This window comes from Stegostoma tigrinum, chromosome 13 (genome assembly GCF_030684315.1).
Source record: "Stegostoma tigrinum isolate sSteTig4 chromosome 13, sSteTig4.hap1, whole genome shotgun sequence".
Classification (NCBI taxonomy): Eukaryota; Metazoa; Chordata; class Chondrichthyes; order Orectolobiformes; family Stegostomatidae; genus Stegostoma; species Stegostoma tigrinum.
Window position 1 is genome coordinate 77,359,568 of NC_081366.1, and position 22,195 is coordinate 77,381,762.

At 39.8% G+C, this 22,195-nt stretch overlaps 1 protein-coding gene across 2 annotated transcripts in view; it reads left to right on the top strand.

Annotated features, from left to right (window-relative positions):
* Window positions 1–730: 730 nt before the first annotated feature.
* The window catches only part of LOC125458176 (lysine-specific demethylase 3B-like), a 113,574-nt gene continuing 92,109 nt past the window's right edge, over window positions 731–22,195 (top strand). For both annotated transcript variants that reach the window (XM_048543148.2, XM_048543149.2), the window contains exon 1: window positions 731–1,038. In XM_048543148.2, coding sequence (XP_048399105.1) covers window positions 874–1,038 — 165 coding nt within the window. In that variant the 5' untranslated portion in view covers window positions 731–873. The remainder of the gene's footprint in view (window positions 1,039–22,195) is intronic.

Sequence of the window (22,195 nt, forward strand, 5' to 3'; positions counted from 1 at the left end):
GCTTGGTCTTGGATGCTTTCTAACTGACCTGCTCAGGAATGTTATCGCAAACCCGTGGAACAGGTAGGGCTTGAACACAGATCTCCTGGGTTCCAGGTGTGGACACTACCTCAAGAACCCCCTGGTACTGTAGCTAGTATTCCCAGACGATCTCCCATCCAAGGCTTGGGTCTAGAGGAATGTTGGAAGGCTTTAGCAGGTCAGGTCACATTTCCAGAGAGGAAAAAGTTTCGGGTATTTGATTTTTCTTCTCAGATTTTCAGCATTTGCAATATTCTGTTTCTAGCCCATTCTGTGCCTGGCTGTCAAATTTTGGTCTGTTCAGGCTCCTGCGAAATCCCTTGGGTTATTTTAAGATGTTAAAGGCGCTATACAAATGCAAGCTGTTGATGCACCTGCCAACCGCATCAAGGTGCAGTTCTTCTCTCAACACAACCTTTTCTAAGCTGCACACCCCGACCGACGATGCTGATGCTGCAAACTGGAACGGAACACGCGAAGCGCTCGCTCTGCTTGTGGCGCTGCAGTGCGGTCCTCCGGACAGGCGGCGGCACTGTGACTGCCCGTGGTGACGCAGAGCCGGTTCTCCCCGCTGTGACTGCCAGTGGCGAGGGAGCGGCGGTCCTCCGGACAGGCGGCGGCGCTGTGACTGCCCGTGGAGCTGCAGTGCCGATCCTCCGGACAGGCGGCGGCGCTGCTCCGGCGGGGGGCATCAGTGGGTTCGGCTGCAGTGGCGGTGCAGAAAGTGTAATGGCGGAGTCGTTGTGATCCTCTCTCGAAGACTGACCGTTTGCCTGTGAGAAAAAGGAACGAAGCCCGTCTTCCCTCTCCCTAGCCTCTTTCTTCTCTCTCTCCCCACCCGCTCCCTCCTCCATGGCGGCGGCGGGCACCGAGCTGATCGGGAAGCGGTTGCTGTGCCTGTTCGGGGACTCGGCGAGTGGGGCCGCTCGGCCCGGCCAGGCAGCGTCCGCCTCTCTCCGGGAGCGGGACTGGCACGCTGGCCTGATCCGGGCCGTCATCCTGGGCCCCTCACTGACGGTGAGTACGCGGGGCAGGCTTCACGGCCTTGGGGGTTGTGTGGGGGGGGGGGGGGGGGGCGCGGGCGGGGAAGGGTCGGATTGCAGGCCCCGGGGGGGGGGGGGGGGGGAGGGGGAGGGTCAGCCTCAATGGAAGCAGAAGGAAAGAGTTCAGGGAAGTGAAGGGAGATGGCGAGCCCGCCGCCATTCACGTTTACTTAAAGCTCCCCCCCCGCCACCGACCCCATTGTTGGAGATAACCAGGGGGTTAGTGAGTGTCTGCACTTGGTGCTGCATACTCTACATTCAACACAAACAACCCTGTAGTGACCTGCTGTTACTCCTGTAGCAGCTTTCCTTCAGCCTCGGGCTGTGTTTGAAGCAGTTTTCCATCACCTTGGGGTCTGTTGTTTGTGGAAGGACGCATTAACACACACTGGCGTTGCCCCCCCCCCCCCCCCCCGTGTGCGTGCGTGTGTGTGTGTGTGTGTGTACACACACAATCTCTCTCACACTCCGTTTCAAACAAACAACAAAGAAGCTGCTGCTGCAAACGCGCCCGCAGCCGTCCAGGCTAAGGGGGACATCAGCTCAATGCAGTGTGTTTTTGTCTGTCTATGTGCATGCTTGCTCTCTGAGGTTGCACCATTCGAAGATCAATTTCTAAATTACACCAGTAATTTGGTGGAGTTTACTTAGATGGCTGGAGATAAAGACTAGATTACAAAGTGTCTGGTTACAATGGCTGGTTGAAGGCCAGAGGGCTTTTCTGGACTCCTGCGGTGAGGTTTCTTTTTGCATAACATCAAGTATATGACATCGCATGAAACACACAAAAGTAGGAATTCAGAATAATTTTACTGGGTGTTGCAGTGAAGTTCCTGTAGATTTGCCTAAATTGGGATTGCATTATTCCATTTAATTTGCTGTGCAGTCCTTCAAACTTGTGTTCAGAAGGTGGTGTAGGCAAATCAAAACTTGTTCTATTTTAAATGCTTTGTTGTGATTAGTTAAAAATGAGAATGAGTCAGGAATCTGTGTTTAGAGAGATACTTCCAAACGATTCGTTGCTATCAGTGCATGTCTGTTTTAGGAACTAATGATCATTATGTGTTATCAACACGCCTGTCTAGTCATGCTTGACTGAATGATCAGAAATGTTGATGGACAATATTTCATTAGATAATTCAAGTCTTCAAGCTTGTTTGAATATTTTGTGGAGTCCTGTATTTTATTTGGTGAAGCCCTGTCCAATTCATATCTAAACTGTATCCACTCATCGTCTTCACAATAATTTTCAAGTGCTCAGTACTGCTGGAGATCTGAAACAAGCACTGAAAACACAAGAAGTCCATGAAGACCTGGTTCAAATGAGATTTGAGATCTGTCCCCATCACTGTCTGATCAAACATCTTGTTCCTGACATTTCCATTTGTTGATGTTTTGGTTACCTGAGAGTTGCCCTATTTGTTTATTGGTTTGCTTAAATTGTGAATACTGTAAAGATTATTCAGTAGTTTTATCTCTAGACTGTTGGAATATATCCCTGTTAAAGGAGGAGCTAGACAGTTTTAATTGGTAATAAGTTGAAGGGCTGTTGAAAACTGGCAGGAAAGTGGAGTTGAGGCTGAAATGAGGTCAACCATGATTTTATTAAATGGTGGAGCAGGAGCCCTGGGGCTGAATGGCCTACTCCTGCTCCTAGTTCTTATGTCCTAAGAGCTTGTGATTGGGTTGAAAGGAAGCACTATCTGGATGAATCACCTATTATGGGCAAGATGTCTGTGGAGAGCGCATAGCTGAATTCCCACAGTGATCCACATAATTAGGACAGTATGGCAAAATGGCACTTCGCACCGAAAGTGTAAAGATGTGATCAGAATTTGTCAGTATAGCTGAAATCTCTCTTGCATTTTATCTAAAAAGTTATTTCAGAGAGAGGACCTTGTAACAACCATAAAGTGTACCAAAGAAGTCACTGACACATAATGATCATGTTATTTTTGTATCTTAAGAATCAAGTTGAAGAATGTCATGAAATATAATTGATTCTTTCCCTGCCAAACTTGTTTCTCTGTCTTCTGTTTAGTATGTCGTTAGCATTGTGATTAATGTAACTAGTAACACTAGGACACTCAGAAAAGAAGTACTTATTCAGAATTGCCCAGGGAATTCAATATTGTCTGGCTTTAGAGTTGAAAGGATGTAGTGTCTTGTATATTAGCCAATGAAGAGGCCATAGGTGAACATTTGCTGACATAAGCCTTTCGAATTTTTGCATTTTGAAGCTTATATTGGGCTTGGGAGTGCTAATGGAATGCTATCCTTTATTACAAGGAAATTGAACATAAAAGTTAAGGTATTATGCTTCAGTTATGCAGGGCATTGGTGAGACCACATTCAAATGCTGTGTGCAGTTTAGTCGCCTTATTTTAGGAAGGAGGAAAGTATGCCAGAAGCAATTTAGAGGAGGTTCATTAGATTGAGACCTGGAATTAGTCTCCTGAGGAAAGGTTGGATAGACTGAGCTTGTTTCCTCTGGAATTTAGAGAGTGAGGAGTGACTTCACCAAAGTACAGAAGATTCTGAATGGATGTGGAAATGATATTTTCTGTTGTGGGTGAGTCCAGAACAGGAGTCGGGGAACATTGGTTTAAAATCAGGTGTTGCTTTTTTTTAAGAAACATGAGATTTTTTTTTCTAAGGGTTGTGCACCTTTGTAATTCTTTGCCCTAGGACGCAGAGTCATTGAATTTTTAAGCCAGAGGTGCATAGTTTCTTGTTACAATCAAAATACTGGAGTAGATGGGAATGTGGAATTTGGAGCACAAACCAATCAGCTGTGATCTTATTGAATAGTGTTACAGGGTACAGGGGCTGATTGGCCTACTTCTGGAATTTATATGTTTGGTAGTTATTCTGGCTATTTGACGAAAAGGATTCTGTTTAGTGACTTCAAGTCAGTTCTAGTTTTAAGTGCACACGTGCGGGTATCAAATTTACTTGCTGATTCAGTTGTATATACTATTCGTTTTGACTCCCATAACCATTTATGTCTCCTTTACTGTTTTACTCAGCCGACTTCCAAAGGGCAGAAAGAAAACAGGAAACAAAGATTTCTGAATAAGGAGCGACAATCTCAAATCCGTGCTGCTGTTTTAAGTTTATGCTGGGCTAGAGGATCTGAGGGTATATGTGTGTAACTTGTTTAAGGTGGCTGTTCTGGTTGAGAGACTGGAACAAGAAGCAGATGGGATCCTGAGTTTAACAAAGACAAAGTACATAAGAAAGGAATTTACAACCAACCTTCATAAAACACTGGGCTGGCCACGGTCAGAATATTGCTTCCAGTTCTGGGCACCACACTTCAGTGAGAATAGAAAGGCTTCAGAGAGGATGTAGATTGGATTTTTAAGAATGATTCCAGCAATGAGGACTTCATTTAAGTGGATTAAAAGGGGCTGTTTCTCTCAGAGAAGGGAAAGTTGATGGAGGTAATGGGAACCACAGATGCTGGAGAATCCGAGATAACACAGTGTGGAGCTGGATAAGCACAGCAGGCCAAGCAGCATCTTAGGAGCACAAATGCTGACATGTTCTGTTATCAACCAGAGAGCACAGTATCTAATGAATCATCAGATTTCTCCACACCTTGTTGTCTCTGATAAGGTGTCACATAGAGGTTATTGGGAAAATAAAAATAAAACCTTTGTGTGTAAAGGCTTACTTACGAGCATGGATGTAAGATTGGCTGGCTGACTGGAAGGAGAGAGTAGAAATAAATAAGCCTTTTTAAGCTGCAAGAATGACATGAGTGATATGCCACAACTTTACCATTTATTTCTATGATTTTGATAACGGATCAAAGGCATAGGAGCTAAATTTGCTGATGACGTGAAGATAGATTGGAAAGTGAGTTGTGAGGAGGACATGAGCATATAAAGAGATACTGATAGGTTATGTGAGTGGGCAAAGATCTGGCAAATTAAGTACAATGTGGAAAAGAAGGGTCTAGGCCCGAAACGTCAGCTTTCCTGCTCCTCAGATGCTGCTTGGCCTGCTGTGTTCATCCAGCTCTACACTTTGTTATCTCGGATTCTCCAGCATCTGCAGTTCACATTATCTCTGTCGCACCTTATCAAATACTTTCTGGGAATTTAAATACATCTATTGGTTCCCCTTTATCTTCAACACAAGTTATTTTTTTCAAAGTAGTATTCCAATAAATTAGTTAAATACAATATCCATTTGACAAGACTACGCTGGCTCTAATTATCAAGTTCTTACCCGACTGCCCTATTATAACGTCTTAATAACAGCCTCCAACATTTTCCTTATGACAGATGTTAATCTAAGTAGCCTGTAGTTTCTGGCCTCAAACTCTTTTTGAATAAAGTGGCTACGTTAGCTATTTTTCAGCCTTCCCTGAATCGAACAAATTTTGATCAGTTAAAATCAAAACATAAACTGCTTCACTGGCAACTTCTTCTGAGACCCTTGGCTGAAACCCATTAGGACCTGGAGCCTTGTCAACTCTCAGTTCCAATATTTAGTTCACGATTACTTTCCTGCCATTCATAATTTTCTGGAATTCTTCCTTCCCTTTCAATTCCCAAATTACATCTGTTTCTGAGATGCTACTTGGATCCTCCCTAGTGAAGACTGATGCAAAATATCTGTTCAGTTTGTTTGCTGTCTTCGTCCTCTATTAGCAATTCCTCAGACTCATTTTCTAAAGGGCCAACACTTACACTGTTCATATTTTCTTTTTTAAATATCTGAAGAAAAGTTTTCTATTTTTGGCTAACTTTCTCTCATACCTTAGTCTTTCCTTCTTTCTTAATCTTTTAATTTTTTTATATATTCTGTCCAATCTTCTGACCTGCTACCTATCTTTGCAGTATTATATGCCTTTTTGTTATTGAAATACATCTAGCCTGCACTTTCTGGAATATCCCCTTAAATGGCTGCTACGACATCTCTGATGACCTATTCGTTAACCTAAATTGTCAGTCCGCTTTTGCTAGCTCTACTTTCATACCTTCATAATTATCCTTGTTTAAAATCAAAATAGCATACTTGAACTCATTTCTCTCCCTTAAAGTATAAATAAAATTCAGTAATGTTATGATCACTGCTACCTTGGGACACTTTCATTATGCAGTCAGTAATTAATTTGACCTCACTGATCAAAACCTTGTTATCTCTGATAAGGTGCCACGTAGAGGTTATTTGGAAAATAAGAACAAAACCTTTGTGTGTAAAGGCTTACTTACGAGCATGGATGGAAGATTGGCTGGCTGACTGGAAGGAGAAATAAATAAGCCTTTTTAAGCTGCAAGAATGACGAGTGATATGCCACAACTTTACCATTTATTTCTATGATTTTGACGAATGGATCAAAGGCATAGGAGCTAAATTTGCTGATGACATGAAGATCGATTGGAAAATGAGTTGTGAGGCGGATGTGAGCATATAAAGAGATACTGATAGGTTATGTGAGTGGGCAAAGATCTGGCAAATTAAGTACAATGTGGAATTGTCCATTTTGGCAGAAAGAATAAGAAAAAGTATATGGTGACAGATTGCAGAGCGATATAGAGAGATGAGGCTGGCCTAGTGCATGACTCACTGCAAGCTAGAATGCAGGTACAGCAAGTAATCAGGAAAGCTAAAACAATGTTATGCTTTATTACGAGGGGAATTGAATGCAAAAGTAGGAGAGGTGATGCTTGAGTTATTCGGGGCATTGGTGATCCTGTAGTTGGCGAACTGTACAGCACTGGTACTGTACTTAAGGACGTTAATGTGTTGGAAGCAATTCAGAGAAGTGTGACTGGTCTAATTCCTGAAATGCCCAATGAGGAATGGCTGTACAGGCTTGGCTTGTGTCATCTGGAGTTTAGAAGAGTCAAAGGTGACTTAATGAAACATATAAGATCCTGAGGGGATTTAACTGGGTAGATGTTGCAAAGATGTTTCCCGTTGTGGAAGAATCTCAAACTAGGGGTTGTAGTTTAAAAATAAGAGATGACCCATTTAAAACAGACAACAAAGCTTATTTTCCTCTGAGAGCTGAGTGTCTTTGGAAATGCCTTCCTTCAATGGCAGAATCTTTGAATATTTTTTGCGGTAGAGAGACATTGATTCTTGTTTCCCAAGGAATGAAAGACTATTGGGGAAATGCAGGAATGTAGTGTTGCGGTCAAAATCTGATCTACCATGATTTTATTGACTCTGGAGTAGGCACAAAGTGCCAAGCGGCCAACATTGTTCCTCAGTCATATGTTTGGAGTTTTGAATTGCTGAATTGCTATTGTAAACAGCATTAGCATGTCTGACCATCTGCTGTTCTGTATCCATTCATAGTTGTTTAATTTTACAAATAGCCAACCATGTACTACAAATCTGTGTGCTGCTCCAGTTTTATGGCAGTGAGTCTTGATATAAGCAGCCCAATGGCTGTGTAGGGTATTTGGGGCATCAGTTGCTGAGACCAGAATAATCGTTGAGTTTCTGTTGGGTTCAGAGATTTATATTATTTCTTCTGAGTTCCTGTGGTAATTCCTGCTCCCTTTGAGGTAATTGTCAGGCACCTTCTGCAAAACCTGTCCCACAGAGTCTAATTGTGGTCATGCAAATAACTAACTTGTGGATATCATATTCTGAAATAAAATATAAAGGAAGATTTAAACTTTTAATTCAACAATATTGCCCTTCATGTTATTTGTTTTATATGATGTGGAGTTGCCTGTTTTGGACTAGGGTGGACAAAGTTAGAAGTCACACAGTACCAAGTTATAGTTCAACCGGTTTATCTGAAATGACAAGCTTTCGGATTGCTGCTCCAAGGGCTTGTGATTTCAGATAAAGCTGTTGGACTATAACGTGGTGTTGTGTGACTTCTTTCTTTATTTGCTGTAGTGGGAACGGACTTTCTCAGCACTATCTGTTTTGACTTTTTTTTAAACTAGATGATATTATCACAAATTGGTCAATTAATAATCCTGGCCATTAGTTGCCATCCAAAGATTACAGTGTATTTTTTTCGTTTTGTGGAGTGACATTTTTCAGGAGTTCTGACAAATTGCTGCAGGATAGGTGTGGAAATAAGTTAATTTTTTTATGCACACAAGAATAAACCTGACTCGTACGCTAAGTGGTAAATGAAACCAAGAAACTATACATTTTTTAAAAATCTGTCAGCTGACTAGTTAATTTGAAACAGCTCAGATCCATTATGGAAAATCCTATGGTTTTCACCTGTCTAATAAGGGTATTCAGAAATGGAACCAAGACAGTCTGGATTTTTGAAACAGGAAAGCTGGGAGTTCAGTTAAATTTGTTCAAGGCACAAGAGGGAAAATGATTACGAATCCTGAATAATAGTTGGAAGACAACTTGTTTAATTGGTAAGATTACCCAATTCTGTGGCGGAAATTGTGAATTTACCTTTGTTTGGTATAGAACATTACAGCACAATACAGGCCCTTTGGCCCTCGATGTTGTGCCGACCTGTCATGCCGGTCTCAAGCCCATCTAACCTACACTATTCCATGTACGTCCATATGCTTGTCCAATGACTACTTAAATGTACCTGATTTCTTCAAAACCACATGTATGATTTGCATTGATATTGTGGTCATCACTCTGCCTAATTTTCCAGGAAGATGAGCAGCTTGCTGTTTTGAATCAGGCCTTGCTTGCCTCACCAACTTTTTGCTTAGCAATTCTTTTTGAAGGGATTGAAGAAACAAAAGACACCAATCTATCTCATTACAAAGGGTTGCTATTGTTTGGCCCTGACCGATACTACTATGTGAGTGGAGAATAGTGCATTGTGAAGAAACTACTGTGAAGATAAGAAGCTGTTTTCACTTTGAGGAATACAAATTGATAGTTCATTATGATTTTTGGAATGGAAAAGTACAAGCTCAGGAAGCGCTTACAACATTGGAAGTTATTAACAGCTTGTGCATAGAGTTTTCACTTGGCACTGTATATCGATTTCCTGGATGTTTTTTCATGCAGACTTGTTTTGCATTGCACACTTAACCCTGACCAGTGCACATATTTTTTGAGCCTATTTAGAAGCATACACAAACACTCCTCAAACCTGCTATTTCATTGGCTAGGTGGATTGGCCATGCTAAATTGCCCATAGTGTTTATGGGGATGGGCCTGGGTGGGATGCTCCAAGGACCTGTTGGGCCGAAAGGCCTGGTTCCACACTTTACTTTCTCACCAATCAACAACACCTTTAACTTTCTCAGCCATATTTCGGAGCATGAGCATTCCTGTACAGGAGATGTCAATGTCAAATAGTAAATGAGTTCCATGTCATAATACTCTAGCATGGCCTAACTTTACTGCAGTTGCTAGGCGTGGTCATATGACAAGCTTCGGTGAGTGTGCTTAATTTGGAGTTACCAGTACCAGCCAGAACTTTTGCTTGCCATGGGTATCATTGTTGGATTTGCTATTCTGTTAACAGGAACGCCTGACACCTTTGTCACAACTGGAATTTCAGCTTATCCAAATATGACTTGGTGCAATTTCACTATCTACAGACAGGAAACTGAGATAAGGCTTTTTTAAATTTTCATCATTGCTTTAGCTGATTCACTTTTATTGTGAGTTAAGTTAGGTATCTTAAGCTGCAGGCTCAAAAGACTCTAAACTAAGTATTCTTGCTGCCCATCAGAGTATCAAGCAGCTAATATACTTTATCGCTTCCTCTGAAGTTCCCCACCTGAGCAGCAAGCTGTAATTATGCCTACTTACAACATGAAGTCACAACTGAAACCCCATACTGTGTAGAAGCCAGTATTCATACTGTAAATGCTTGGTGCATTTAAAATATATGGAAATATTTTGATCATTACAAACTGCCAGCATATGACCTTGTTAGTAAATTGAGATTTTTGATTTGTTTTTAAATTAAAATATGTCATATTGATGGCAAGACTTTTGCACATGGCTTTGGCATTAAGATTGCTGAAGTCTGTTTTTAAATAGTGAAATAAGGAGTAAATATTTTCTTGCTTTGAGTTGACAGTGCTTTAATTGCAACTTCAAATTCTTCCTTCCTGGAGCATATTTCTATAGCACACTTAGCATAAAGCAATGTCTAAAGGGGTTTTAGAGACAACCAAATAAAAGCATTTGTCAAGACAAGAAAGAAGGTAGCTGGAGAGCTATCAAATTTTTCAAATGTTCTCATTTTCAAAAGAGAATTGAATGTAAAATTGAAGAAGAAAAGAAGTTGGAGGACAATGACCTAAGAGCAAAAGAGTGGTTCTGATTAGATAGCTCATTCAGAGAGACAACACTAGCAGCATAGGCTGAATGACTCCCTATGTTACATGAATTAAAAAATATTCGTCAAGGGGAGGAAGGTTAAAAAGGTCGTGTTTGGGAACGGCATGCAAGACTGTGGGAACTATTGAGATAAAAGCTTGACTCCCAATGTTGGCGCGTGGGTGAGATAAAGGGAGCAAGTACGTTACTGACCAGAGTAATAGGAATCAAAAAAGCCAAAAAAAAACTCCAGATGCTGGAGATCGGAAATTGCTGGCAGGTTTGGCCGCATCTGTAGATAGAAAGCAATGTGAATGTTTTGGGTCCAGTGACCCTTCCACAGAACTGCCGTGATCCTATCAGTGATAGAAATGTTGGGTTTTCGAGGATAGTGTGGCAGAATGAAATTACAGAATAGAGTATGTGAACCTGAAGGGGGATTTTTTAAAAAATGAAAAACTAGGAGCTAATGTCAATTAATGAGAACAGGTTCCATGTAGAATGGTGGGCTGTTTGTGTGGCTTCTAGCTTGTACCAACTATCCTTTTTCTTTAAATTAACTGTCAGTCTGTGAGAAAACATTTTGACCAGTTTTCAAGCATGGGGGCATGCAGTTATCAGAATCAAGAGATTTTCAGCACTGTTAGTCAGGAATCAACTTGCCTGAGTTTGAATGAATAGTATGCCGAGTCACACTGATGTTTCAACTTTTGTTGACACTTGTTTCTATTTCTAGACCATGAGATTACGATAGAATGTTTTGAACTGTAGGCCTCAACAGTCAGTCATCAATTCACTGTGACTTCTATTAAGAAAGTAGTTTTACATTGAATGAATTGTTGAAAGGAGACTTTAAGATACAAGCACTTGTTTCGGATAGATAGCCATTATTTTGTTCATCTATTTGTGCAGCTGTGCTTCAGAAAATCCGGTTTCACCTAACGTTATGTGAGAACAGAAATGTCCTCTGCTAAGCAGAGGAACCTTGGCAAAGTGGCTGACCTTAATGAAATCTAGTTACTAAATGTCTTTGAACAAGTATAGATGCAGTAATGCTTGTGCAAAATATTCAGTGCAGGCAAGGCTAGTAAAGTTAATGTATTGTGAAATGAAAGACTGACTAGAAATTTGGTTGCTGTTTTTACCTGTAGAATAAAAGCCTTATTTCTAAACAAAGCCTAGGTTTGTTTTGGTGATATAGACGCTGCGTATTACATCTACCTTTAAATACAAATGCACACGATATACAAATGGAGATAAATAATCTCAGCTACAACTAGAACACTTGAGTTATACCTTTGCACAAAAAGAAACAAGGTCATGAAAGTTCATGTTGACTGTGAAGAAATGCAGTTATAGAAAATAGACAAAAGCAATCTCTGCTTTCTTTTACTTGTTTGAATAGAATGTTTCAAACATTTTGAAACAATGTCAAGTGTCAAACTTGCCCAGAAAGGTGAGTGAAGTTTTAAAGCAGATGCTGGCTGAGCGATATGGAGAAGAAATGTGGCAATCTACTAATCCTTTGACAAGGTTGCTCCTCAACATCAGGTGCTTTAACAAAGTGTAGAATGATAACGTAGTTGAGAGGACAGTTTTCACCATTGATTATAACACGAGCTGAGCACACGCCAATCAAATTCTTCAAATTCCTTCTGCATAAGAAAACCAGTGTAAACATGGCAGTGAAAATTGAGCGAGAGGTCAACCAACAGGTACTCTCCACAACAATGGATATAGCTTTAATGATTGGAGCCCAAGACAGATTCAGATACTGATCTTTTTTCTCTATCTGAAAAATGCAAGATTGTATTGATTGAATATTGCCAATGTATTTGTTTATTTGAGCTTAGGAGCAGCTTGTCACTCGATCAAGGTTTTAGTGCTGTCTAGAATTCACTACACGTGGAAATTTAACCGCACAGTTTGCTTCGTCCTGAAACCCAGAACAAAATTGCCTTGGAAAAATTTTATGGCATTATATAAATGTTAAATTTGTAGTTGGATAATATGCAGTGCAATTTTTTTTCTAAGCACACATTACATTTGAAACATTTATGGAATAAAGCCTGCTGTGGGTTCTTAGTGTTTCATAACAGCATCTTCAGATTGATTATAATAGTCCTGGTTATTGATCTGACAAATGCTCTTGGTTTTATCTTGTAAGTCATTTTTTGGCTGTACACTGTATTGCTTATGTTGCAAAAGGTTGAAGTGTCAAAGTTTTGACAAAATACTTCAATCATATACCTTCCAAAGTTAACGTGAGGTACCAGACTATATACTTAGTGTTCCATGTATTTATACTTCTAAATGTATTTAGTTACTTCTTGTGCAAGCTTAGAATTGTGCAGAGATGAACAATTGTAGAGCCTAGTCAAACCTGATGGATATAAAATCATCATCATAGAATCCCTACAGTGTGGAAACAGGCCCTTCGGCCCAACAAGTCCACACTGACCCTTGGAGCATCCCACCCAAACTACATATCCTTGAACGCTGCAGGCAATTTAGCACGGCCAATCCATCTAGCCTGCGCATCTTTGGACCGTGGGAGGAAACTGGAGCACCCGGAGGAAACCCATGCAGACACTGGGAGAATATGCAAACTCCACACAGACGGTCGCCTGTGAGTGGAATCATACCCGGGGCCCTGGCGCTGTGAGGCTGCAGTGCTAACCACTCTGCCGCCGTGCCGCCCAAAAATGAAAATGTACGTCAATGTATGACTTTGTTCATCGGTGCACTGTTTTTTCTCTCTATCCATGAACTAGTTTGAGGTGAATAGGGGCCATTGTTGCCTGAAATGATCAAATAAGTAGAAAAAATTTCTCAACAAATTACAGCATGAGAGGCAGAGTAATTGAAGGAATGTAACAAAAGCATGTGGGAGCACTTCAGTGACAGATTGGGTTGAGGTAGAGGCAGATCTTGAGCTAGGCAATGTTACTGGAGTGCAAGTGAACAATTTTTGTTGTATGGAGAGTATGCACTTGAATATGGCTGTAAAATGACACATTTTGATGAAGTTTTTTTGTCTTGTACTTATTGGGGCAATTTTCAAGAGTTCCAATTCAAAGGGAAACAAGTATATGTGTTGCATGAGAGGTAAATGCCCGTTGGTTTCCAAGTGGACTCTGACTGGTAGAGGCTTTGCCAAAAAAATTGCCAGTAAATGACAGTCGACAGTTTTAAGTTTTCAACCAGACAGTTTGAATGTATTGGTTGAGCCATCGCTTGTAAGAGCTAGAGAATTGCTGTCATCTATTTTGTTACAAAGTCGAGTTGAATTAGGTGCAACGTTTGTATGTATTCTTTCTGCCTACACAACAGGGGTCCTTTGCATTAATATATGTTGCTTCCAGTATATCAATGTGCACCAGTCTGTAATCCCAACTGACTATCCTACATGCATTCACATGGTAATTCTCTCACATTTAGGATTATCCAGCAATCGTAGAAGCATCCAATATTGGACAAAGGTTGAGAGTTTTGTGAGGATGTGCTTGTTGGGTGCACTCATACACTCATCAGCAGAAGATAGGGTGGGGGGAGGAGGTAAGGAGTAAACAATAGGTGGGGATAGAACCCAAAGAGAGAGAAGAACAGTTGGATAGACAAAAGGGGTCGATAGTGATCTGGCTCAAAGGGTGAATGGCTGTTAATGGGGTCTGTTAATGACTAACCATTGGTAGTTTGTAATGACAGACTGTGAGATAACAAGGTCTGGTGTGTGGGGTAGGGAGCTAGGACATGGGACAGTTCAGGCCCTAAAATTATTGGACTCGAGATCGAGTCTGGAGGGCTGCAGGGTAAATGAGATGTTGTTCTTGTAGCTTACATTGAGCTTCGCTGGAGTACCACAGCAACCTGAGACACACATTGGCTAGGGAGCAGGGTGGTATTTTAAAGTGGAAGGCAAATGAAGGTCAGCATCCCATGTCCTAGCTCCTGATCCCACACGCCTGGCCTTGTTATCACCTAGTCTGCCATTACACGGTCCCTAAGTTAGTCACTGACAGTCCCCATTAATGGCCATTCACCTCCTAGCCAGATCGTCACCAACTCCTTTGTCTATTCAACTGATCTCTCTTGGGCTTTCTCTCTAACTGTTATTTACTCCTTACCTCCTCCCCCCACCCTATCTTCTATTTATAAACCAGCATTTTCCAAACTACAGTCAGTGCTGAGGGTCACCGGATCTGAAGCAGTAACTCTAATTTTTCTTCATAGATGTTGCCAGACTTGCTGAGCTTTTCCAGCAACTTCTGTTTTTGTTCCTGATTCACAGCATCTGCAACCCTTTCAGGGTTTACAGTCAGTACCTGTTTTGTTGGGAACCCCTCCAAAGGGATGTGTTGTTCACTAGTTTTCAGGACACGTGGCCAAAATACCTGGCATCAGACTGTCACTGAAATTCACATCACATGACTCACCTTTCTCCTGTCATACAATATCAGTGTTGGCTTTTCCCTTGAATTGGTACTCTTACAAATTGACCTGAGTGCAAGATGAAAAATGTCAACAAAGTGTGTAACTTTTCAGCAATACTCAAAATCTGTGTTACTATCCATGACTATTGGTTCAGAGAGAATGCAGTTGAAAATGCAACTCATCGTTTCATGTTGTGTATCCAGATATATATTGAGTAAAATCTTAGTAGAAATTAGCACTTTTTTTTGCAAAAAATATGAGAGTTTTTAGAAACAACAGATTTTATGCCAAACCCTCCATGGGAGATTAATTTGAATGATTGTATCATACAGTTCTAGTTTGATCATTTGGTAGAAATTTTGGCTAGTACAACACAACTAAATTACTATGACCAACCGTGATTTACCTACCGTTTTTCTGACTTGTCTACGCAGTCTTGTTGAAATTTCAGCTATTGCTTCTAGAAACTGCATAGGCATGTTTAACAAAATACCCATTACATTTATACGATGAGCAAAATTGACCATAATGCATGATTTCTAAGTGATTTTGAAATAGATGGCTGGAATAGGGCAATCAAGTGTCAAATGACGGGTTGCTGCAATGGGAAAGTATAATTTTTTAAACTGTTTGCGAAGTTGCAGAATATCTATTCGTTGTGGTTTCATCAGAATAATTACAGCTGAAATTTATGATAAATTGAGAATCTCTTGTAACGTGTGTTATATGTAAAGACACTGTCTTTTGAGACATTCAGCTGTGGACTGAAATGAGTTTTGGAATCAGGATTGCAAATATTGCCACATGGTTTGAAAGCAAGTAGCTTGAGACTCATTGTGAGCATTGTCTGTACAGTCGTGGATTGTAACATAGGTTGCAGATGAACTGACGCTGAATGGTTGTGTACAAGTGGAGTTTTGGTTGGCAGCAAATAGTGGATTGATTTTTGGACTGGTGACCAATTACCCATAACAAAAGTCTTCTGCCTGCCCACAATTACGTGATTGGTTCTCGTAACTGAAGAGGTGGGGGTGGTGAACAAGATACATAGAAGCATTTGGCCACCAGTATTTTAGGCATGTACTCTTTGTTTTCTGCATTCAGCCACTTTAAGCCTGAAGAAAACAAGTTTATCTGCTGCAAGCTGTGACTTCTAGTTGATATGGCAGACTTTTGCAAGTGAATGAGCCACCTTGTGCCTCTTGCAAACCAATAGAAGGTTTCAGAGAAGGCCAGCTGCAAAGTAGCGCTCTGATCGGTCTACAAATCATGTCAGTAAGCCCTGAGAACAGGAACCACTGAAATGCTTTCCCAGTTTTTCAATCAATCCATAATCCATATTTCTTTCCCTGTCTGTGTCTGAGAGAGTTGATAATGGATTAGATCTATAATTAGTAGGGTTAAATGTCCAAGGTTCACCAGTGTTTACCTGTTGCTAGAGTCGATTTACTTGAACAACAAATACTTTTTGTTAAGGGGGTTTATTTCATACTCCAATGTGCCATGACAGAGAGGGATTCATGCTGGATTTGATCTGAAACATAGTTATACAGCACGGAAACAGACCCTTCAGTCTATCAGTCCATGCCAATCGTAATCCCAAACTAACATAGTTCCCCCTACCTGCGCTTGCCCCATATCTCCCCTAACATTTGTTATTGATGTATTGATCTAAATGTCTTTTAAATGTTGTAACTATACCCGCATCCACCACTTTGCCTGGAAGTTCATTTCACACATGGACCACTCTCTGTGTAAAGAAAATTGCCCCCATCTCTTTTTAAATCTTTTTTTTCTCTCACCTTATAAGTATGCCTCCAGACTTGAAATCCTCCAGCTTAGGGGAAACACACTTACCATTCACCTTATCTATAGCCTTCATGATTTTATAAACATAAGCAATGAGGATCTGGGTATGGTATTAGCAAATAAAACAGGCAAAGGGAAGCACCAATTTCTGCACTGCATTTAAGATTTGGCACTGGAAATAGCAAAAGATTTCTGAGTTGTACCTAGTAGTTTTCAGTTAAATGTCAAAGCCTACATTGAGCGACTTGCAAGGCAAACTGTAGATAACGATACCTAACAGAAGGCAGAGGGCAGAAATAATTACGATACTAGCCTGCATTTGGGTTCAGAGGAAATGTGGAAAAGGCCAGTACTCCAGGAGTGAAATATCACTCATGGATGATATTTAGTTACAGCTGGAGCTGCTTGAGCATAAAGTGTGAATGAAAAACTAGAGTTGGAAATCAGAAAAATAGAATTAGAAGTATATGAGTGAACTAAAGCAAGGGAACATGAATGAATGCAAAAAATGATGCAGTTGAAACAGGAGATTTCAGATCGTGATGCAGACCTGGTGAGGAAAATCAATGTTATAATTTGAGGTCCAGAAAGGAGATATTTAAGTTTGATCATTCACTACTAAAATATGAGTAAATGGATGTTGAGGCATCTTCATGTGAGTTGATAAAATGGCTAAACAAATGAATTAGGTCCAAAAGGACTGGGTATTGCTGATGCAGTGTAAGTTGATTGGTAAAGTGCAGGAAATTTATGCTTTTCTGTCAGATGTGCTTTCTTAGTTTTCTTTACAGTGTTATAATCCTATATTGGCTGCGTACAGGTTAGTGCCTGAGGCATTTAGCAAACGTTCTGGAATTTAAGGAAATAACCTGGGTAAACCTATATTGAAATTGACAGGGTTAAACATAGTAATTTTGATAGATGGAAATAAGCATTATAAGTTGAAACCACATATGAAGCTCTTAGAGGTTATTTTCCTGGAGAAATTTTAAAATTTCTTTTTAAAAATGCTTACATAATGAGGCTCATATTAAAAAGATTGCAGCTGCTAGATAGGCTGCAATAATTGCTGATGATTGAGTTATTCCATAAAACTGAACCAATTTTCTGTCATCCCCGTAAGTTTTAAAGGATAGAAATTTGGAGTGTGAAAGAAAGGCAAATAATGAAGGTGTGGAATGGATAGTTGAGAATGTCTCTGAGATTGTCATCTCAAATTAGCAGGGTACATACTGAGGATAAAGGTGATAATTGGACTGAGAAATAACATTCTGACCATTACAAGAATCATAAGAATCATTGAACAGGAACCACTGCAATCTTTTCTCAGTTTTTCTATTGATAACCCTTTTCTCCCTCCAGTTGTATGTGTATTTTATGCTTGTGGGAGGACGATTTTAAAAGGGGATTTGTGTTTTAATTAATAGAGCTATGTGCTGAGCTTTGATAAGAGTTAACTGTAGCTAGAATATATTTTACATCAAGCAATTTTTGTTAAGCACAGAAACTGGTTTGTGCTTTCTGTCATCCTAGATCCAGAAGACATGTAAATTAGGTACTGTTGTGTACTCCTTAAAAATCTTTTAACTTTTGTGACAACTCTTGAAACACCAGAACATGATTTTCAGCTCACTGTCTCATTGTGTCATGGCGTATGTTAAAATAAGACAAGTACCTGGAATTCTGTATTTCATTGATCCAGAATTATCTCAGCTTTGCTCCGTAGTGGCACTCATCTAACTGATATAAGAAGTACAGGCTGCAATAGGATATAGACACGTATTAGTATATTTGTGTGTGGAATGTGAGGGCAACCTAATGTGTAATTCAAATCACTTAAACTTAGGGCTGGGTGTCCGAGTGAGGAATTTACATGGTTGTTTTCGGTTGCTGTGACAGAGTTGGGTATTTTCTTCAGCATTTTCTGTTCTTAACTCATGAGTTTGTTGTAAGTATTTTGGTTTTGGAATGAAGCATGGCATTGGGGAATGTCCAAGATATGAAAAAAAAACAAACCTTTGCTTATGATACTGGAGAAGCTAACCTATCTATATGGTTGCTTTGAACGTTTGACATTGTAGCCAGTGTCTAAAGCCATGACCTATGTGCATTACAGTCTGCACAGAAGTGCCACTGGCATGAGTGACAGTAATGATAAATAGGTGCTTATGGCCATTTCCACTTGCAGCTTAATCCACTGTTTTGCCTATACTCCCAATCTTTGTGCAGATTTTCTCCTGATAATGCCAAATGTGTAAAATTTTCACTTTGTGTTAGCTTTGCATGAGAAAATTTTTCAAAGTCAAAATCTTGGTATAATCAGGGTAAATTCAATAGTAATTGAGCCCTCTAGATGACACATTTGAGTCAAAAATATCTTCTTACTGCATTCTTAGAATTAAATCCAATAATAATTAAAAAAAGAATTGACACAGTTGAATGGCTGTGATACAGTTTCTTATTTCTGCAGATGAGATTGGAGATAATATCAAATTCCCTCACTCTTTGTACTTGCCAGAAATATATTGTGCAGTGCAGTGCAGTTCTTTTGGATCATATCCAATTAGAGAAGCCTTGAAAGCTTGCTGGTTTCAGTGATGTGCGTGTCATTTGTAAGAATCTGCAGACTGTTGCAAGCGGTGTCAGTAACAAGCTGAAGGTCCCGTGAGAATTTTCAACCTCCATTTTGATCAGTATTTCTGTTTCTTTTTCCTGTAAGTGGACTGCAATTGAGACTGGATCTATTAAGGGCTTGGTCAGCCATGTTGATCTAATTTTATGAAGACAAAGCAGTTCTTTGATTTAATAGTGACAGAGGAGATAAAACTGATCAATTAGTGTGTAGTGTTGTAAAGTTGCTATTTTAATAAAGGAAGCGAAACATTCGAACCACCATTCAAAAACCACATTTTTCAGGTAAATAATGAAAATTGTCCTGCCTTATTGTTTTGCTGTTGTGGTCACTTCTGAAGTGATTATTTATTTACAATCCCAGTGGTATTTTTGCCATTTGTGATGCTGGAGTTGTTTAAATGGTCTATCTGGATTTTAATTATATGTTGGTGTGGTTTGAGACTGGATTTAATAATTATTAAGACAGGTGCAAGCTCTTAAACTAGCCTTTCTGTATAAACTGATGAGAAACATTGAATCAAGGGAGGGGCTGGGTGAATTTAGAAAATATTTTGCTGAACTATTTTCACTGGCCGCACCTGCCTTACTAAGAGGAAACGATTGAAACACTGAAGTGAAGGTGGGGTTGTAGAATGGAGGCTTGGCGTGTGAAATGAGTTAATGGAAATTTCATTTTAAAAATGGAAACTTTTAAAATGGGCACAGCAACTTGAATAATGACACTGATTATTTGCTTTCACTTATAATAGTTAAGTAATAACTAATCTGGATCACAGTTTTGCAATATAAAAATAATCGAACTGGACAGCACGCAAGAATTTAAAATCAAAATTCATTGATCAAAAAAAAATCAGGTTATGCAATTGCTTTGATATAGTAGATTTGTAGTTGGGTTTGTTTGCCTTTAGAAAAGCAGTTCAGTTTTGCTATGATCTCATTTGTTTCCATTCCCAGAGACCAGTATAGATACTTAGTCTTTTGCTCACAAATCCTTTAAAGTTTGTAAAGACAAATGTTGTGTTAGCTTAAGGGATAGGGCTGCCTCAGGAAAAAGACTCTTTAATTTAGCCTTGCTATTCTGTCCACTTTTTATTTTGCACTGTACTTTTCATCCCAATTGAATTTTTTGTACTGAATGACCCCTCCCTGCCATTTCAATGGATTCTTCCTGCTTGGTTTCTCTGTTACTTTGTAAACTGCCCAAATTAAAAACACCTGGAACAACTGCTGTAGCCATATGTGGTCCAGTCTTTTAACCTTCTGTTAACTGTCTGTACCTGTATACTATAGTTTGAAACAGCTGAACAAATTTCCATCAAAATAGGCAGAATAGGAAAACTTGTAAAATCCAGCCTTGACACCAGACACTCAGAAATAGCTTCATAAAAGAGAAAAACGAATGGAAAATGGATATCTGCACTGGGTATTCTCAGTATTGTTGCTAGTAGCATCCTACAATCCATGTATGATGAACATGCAGCAAATCAAACCCATGCTGCTAATAATTCATGTTTGCTGATGGCCAAAAAGGCCAATCTATAACAAGCGTCTTCTTCCATGTCCCTCCTGTGGAATGATTATTAGGTGTCATTGTGGGCTGTTCTTGGTACAGGAACTTGGTGCCAATCATAGCTGCTTGTTGTCGTGCTCTCACAGGTAACAGCCCTTTATTGCTCTTGTCCCCAGGTATGAAAATTGATTTTTGGGGCCACCATATGTAAAGCCTGGAAGTATCCCTTGAAGCTGAGCCTTGGACGTTCTATTGACCATTAGGCTCTAGCACCTCACTGTACAGAGAATTAAGTACATGACCATCTTCCATCCTGCAACCATGCCACTGTTATCAGCGGGACAGGATTCTTCAAGCTTTGGATGGCAATTGACAGCTGTCAGAAGCTCCTCAGTCTCACTAGGAACTTTCATTCTTGTGATGACAAGATTTTTATATCATTAAAATTCTTTTGAAATGCTGTTATTTCACAGTTGCTGACTTGAGATTGGTGAATAATTATGCCAAACTTTCTTTAAAACTGGAACTCACTGAAGAGAATTTCAATGCTGGGAGTCTAGTAATTTATGTTAAGCTTTGGAGACTATGAAGTTGAATTATTTTGGTTTTGAAAATGACATTTGTATTGTCTTTGTACTTCAACATTTAATTTATTGTAGATATTGATTTGGGCCTAAATTAACTTTTTAATTGGAAATTGAGGTATTACATCTAACACTGAACTCAGCTAGTTTTTAATGAAAGCTTTAAAAGTAAGGAAGGAAAGAATTTTGATTTTAACACTGACAAAGGATGGACTGGTGGAATCAATGTCTAATTTTTGTCTTGTCCAGTTTGCCATCTTGAATTCTATAAGACCTCTTTTCAAAAGCCGTAATTACAGTTGCAATCTTAAGATGAGGAGTTAACCATTTTAGATTACTGGGAAATTCTTCTCTTGGATCTTTCGAATTATCTGCCTTGGAGGGCTATGGATTCCAGGTTATTGAGTGTTTTCAAAGGTGTTGTTGATTTGGACCCTTAAGAGACTCAAAGAACATGAGAATCAAGCAAAAAACTGCAAATGAGGTTGTAGATCAGCCAGTATCTTAGTTAATGATGGAGCAGCCCTGAAGGTCCTTACAGTAGCTGTGGCTTGGTTGCCTGTCCCTTGGTGGTGAATAGCTCTAGACTTTGTGTGTAGAAATTGTCCTCTGTTGAATTATATAGGAAAGCACCCCATTCCATCTAATGCAGGTTCTCAGATTCTTTTGCAGAAATTTGTAAATTTCAAAGTTTACAATGCTGCAAAGCTGAGTGGCAATCCAGAAAATTGGAAAAAAATGTTATAAACCAGCAAGGGGCGTCGAAAGAAATTAAAAGTCAGAGAAATTAGAATATGTGAGAAAACTAGCAAGAGATCTAAAACCAGACATAACAACTTCTATAAGTATATTAAAGAGGAAAAGCGAAGCAAAAGTGAGTGCTGGCCCCTTAGAGGGTGAGACTGGGG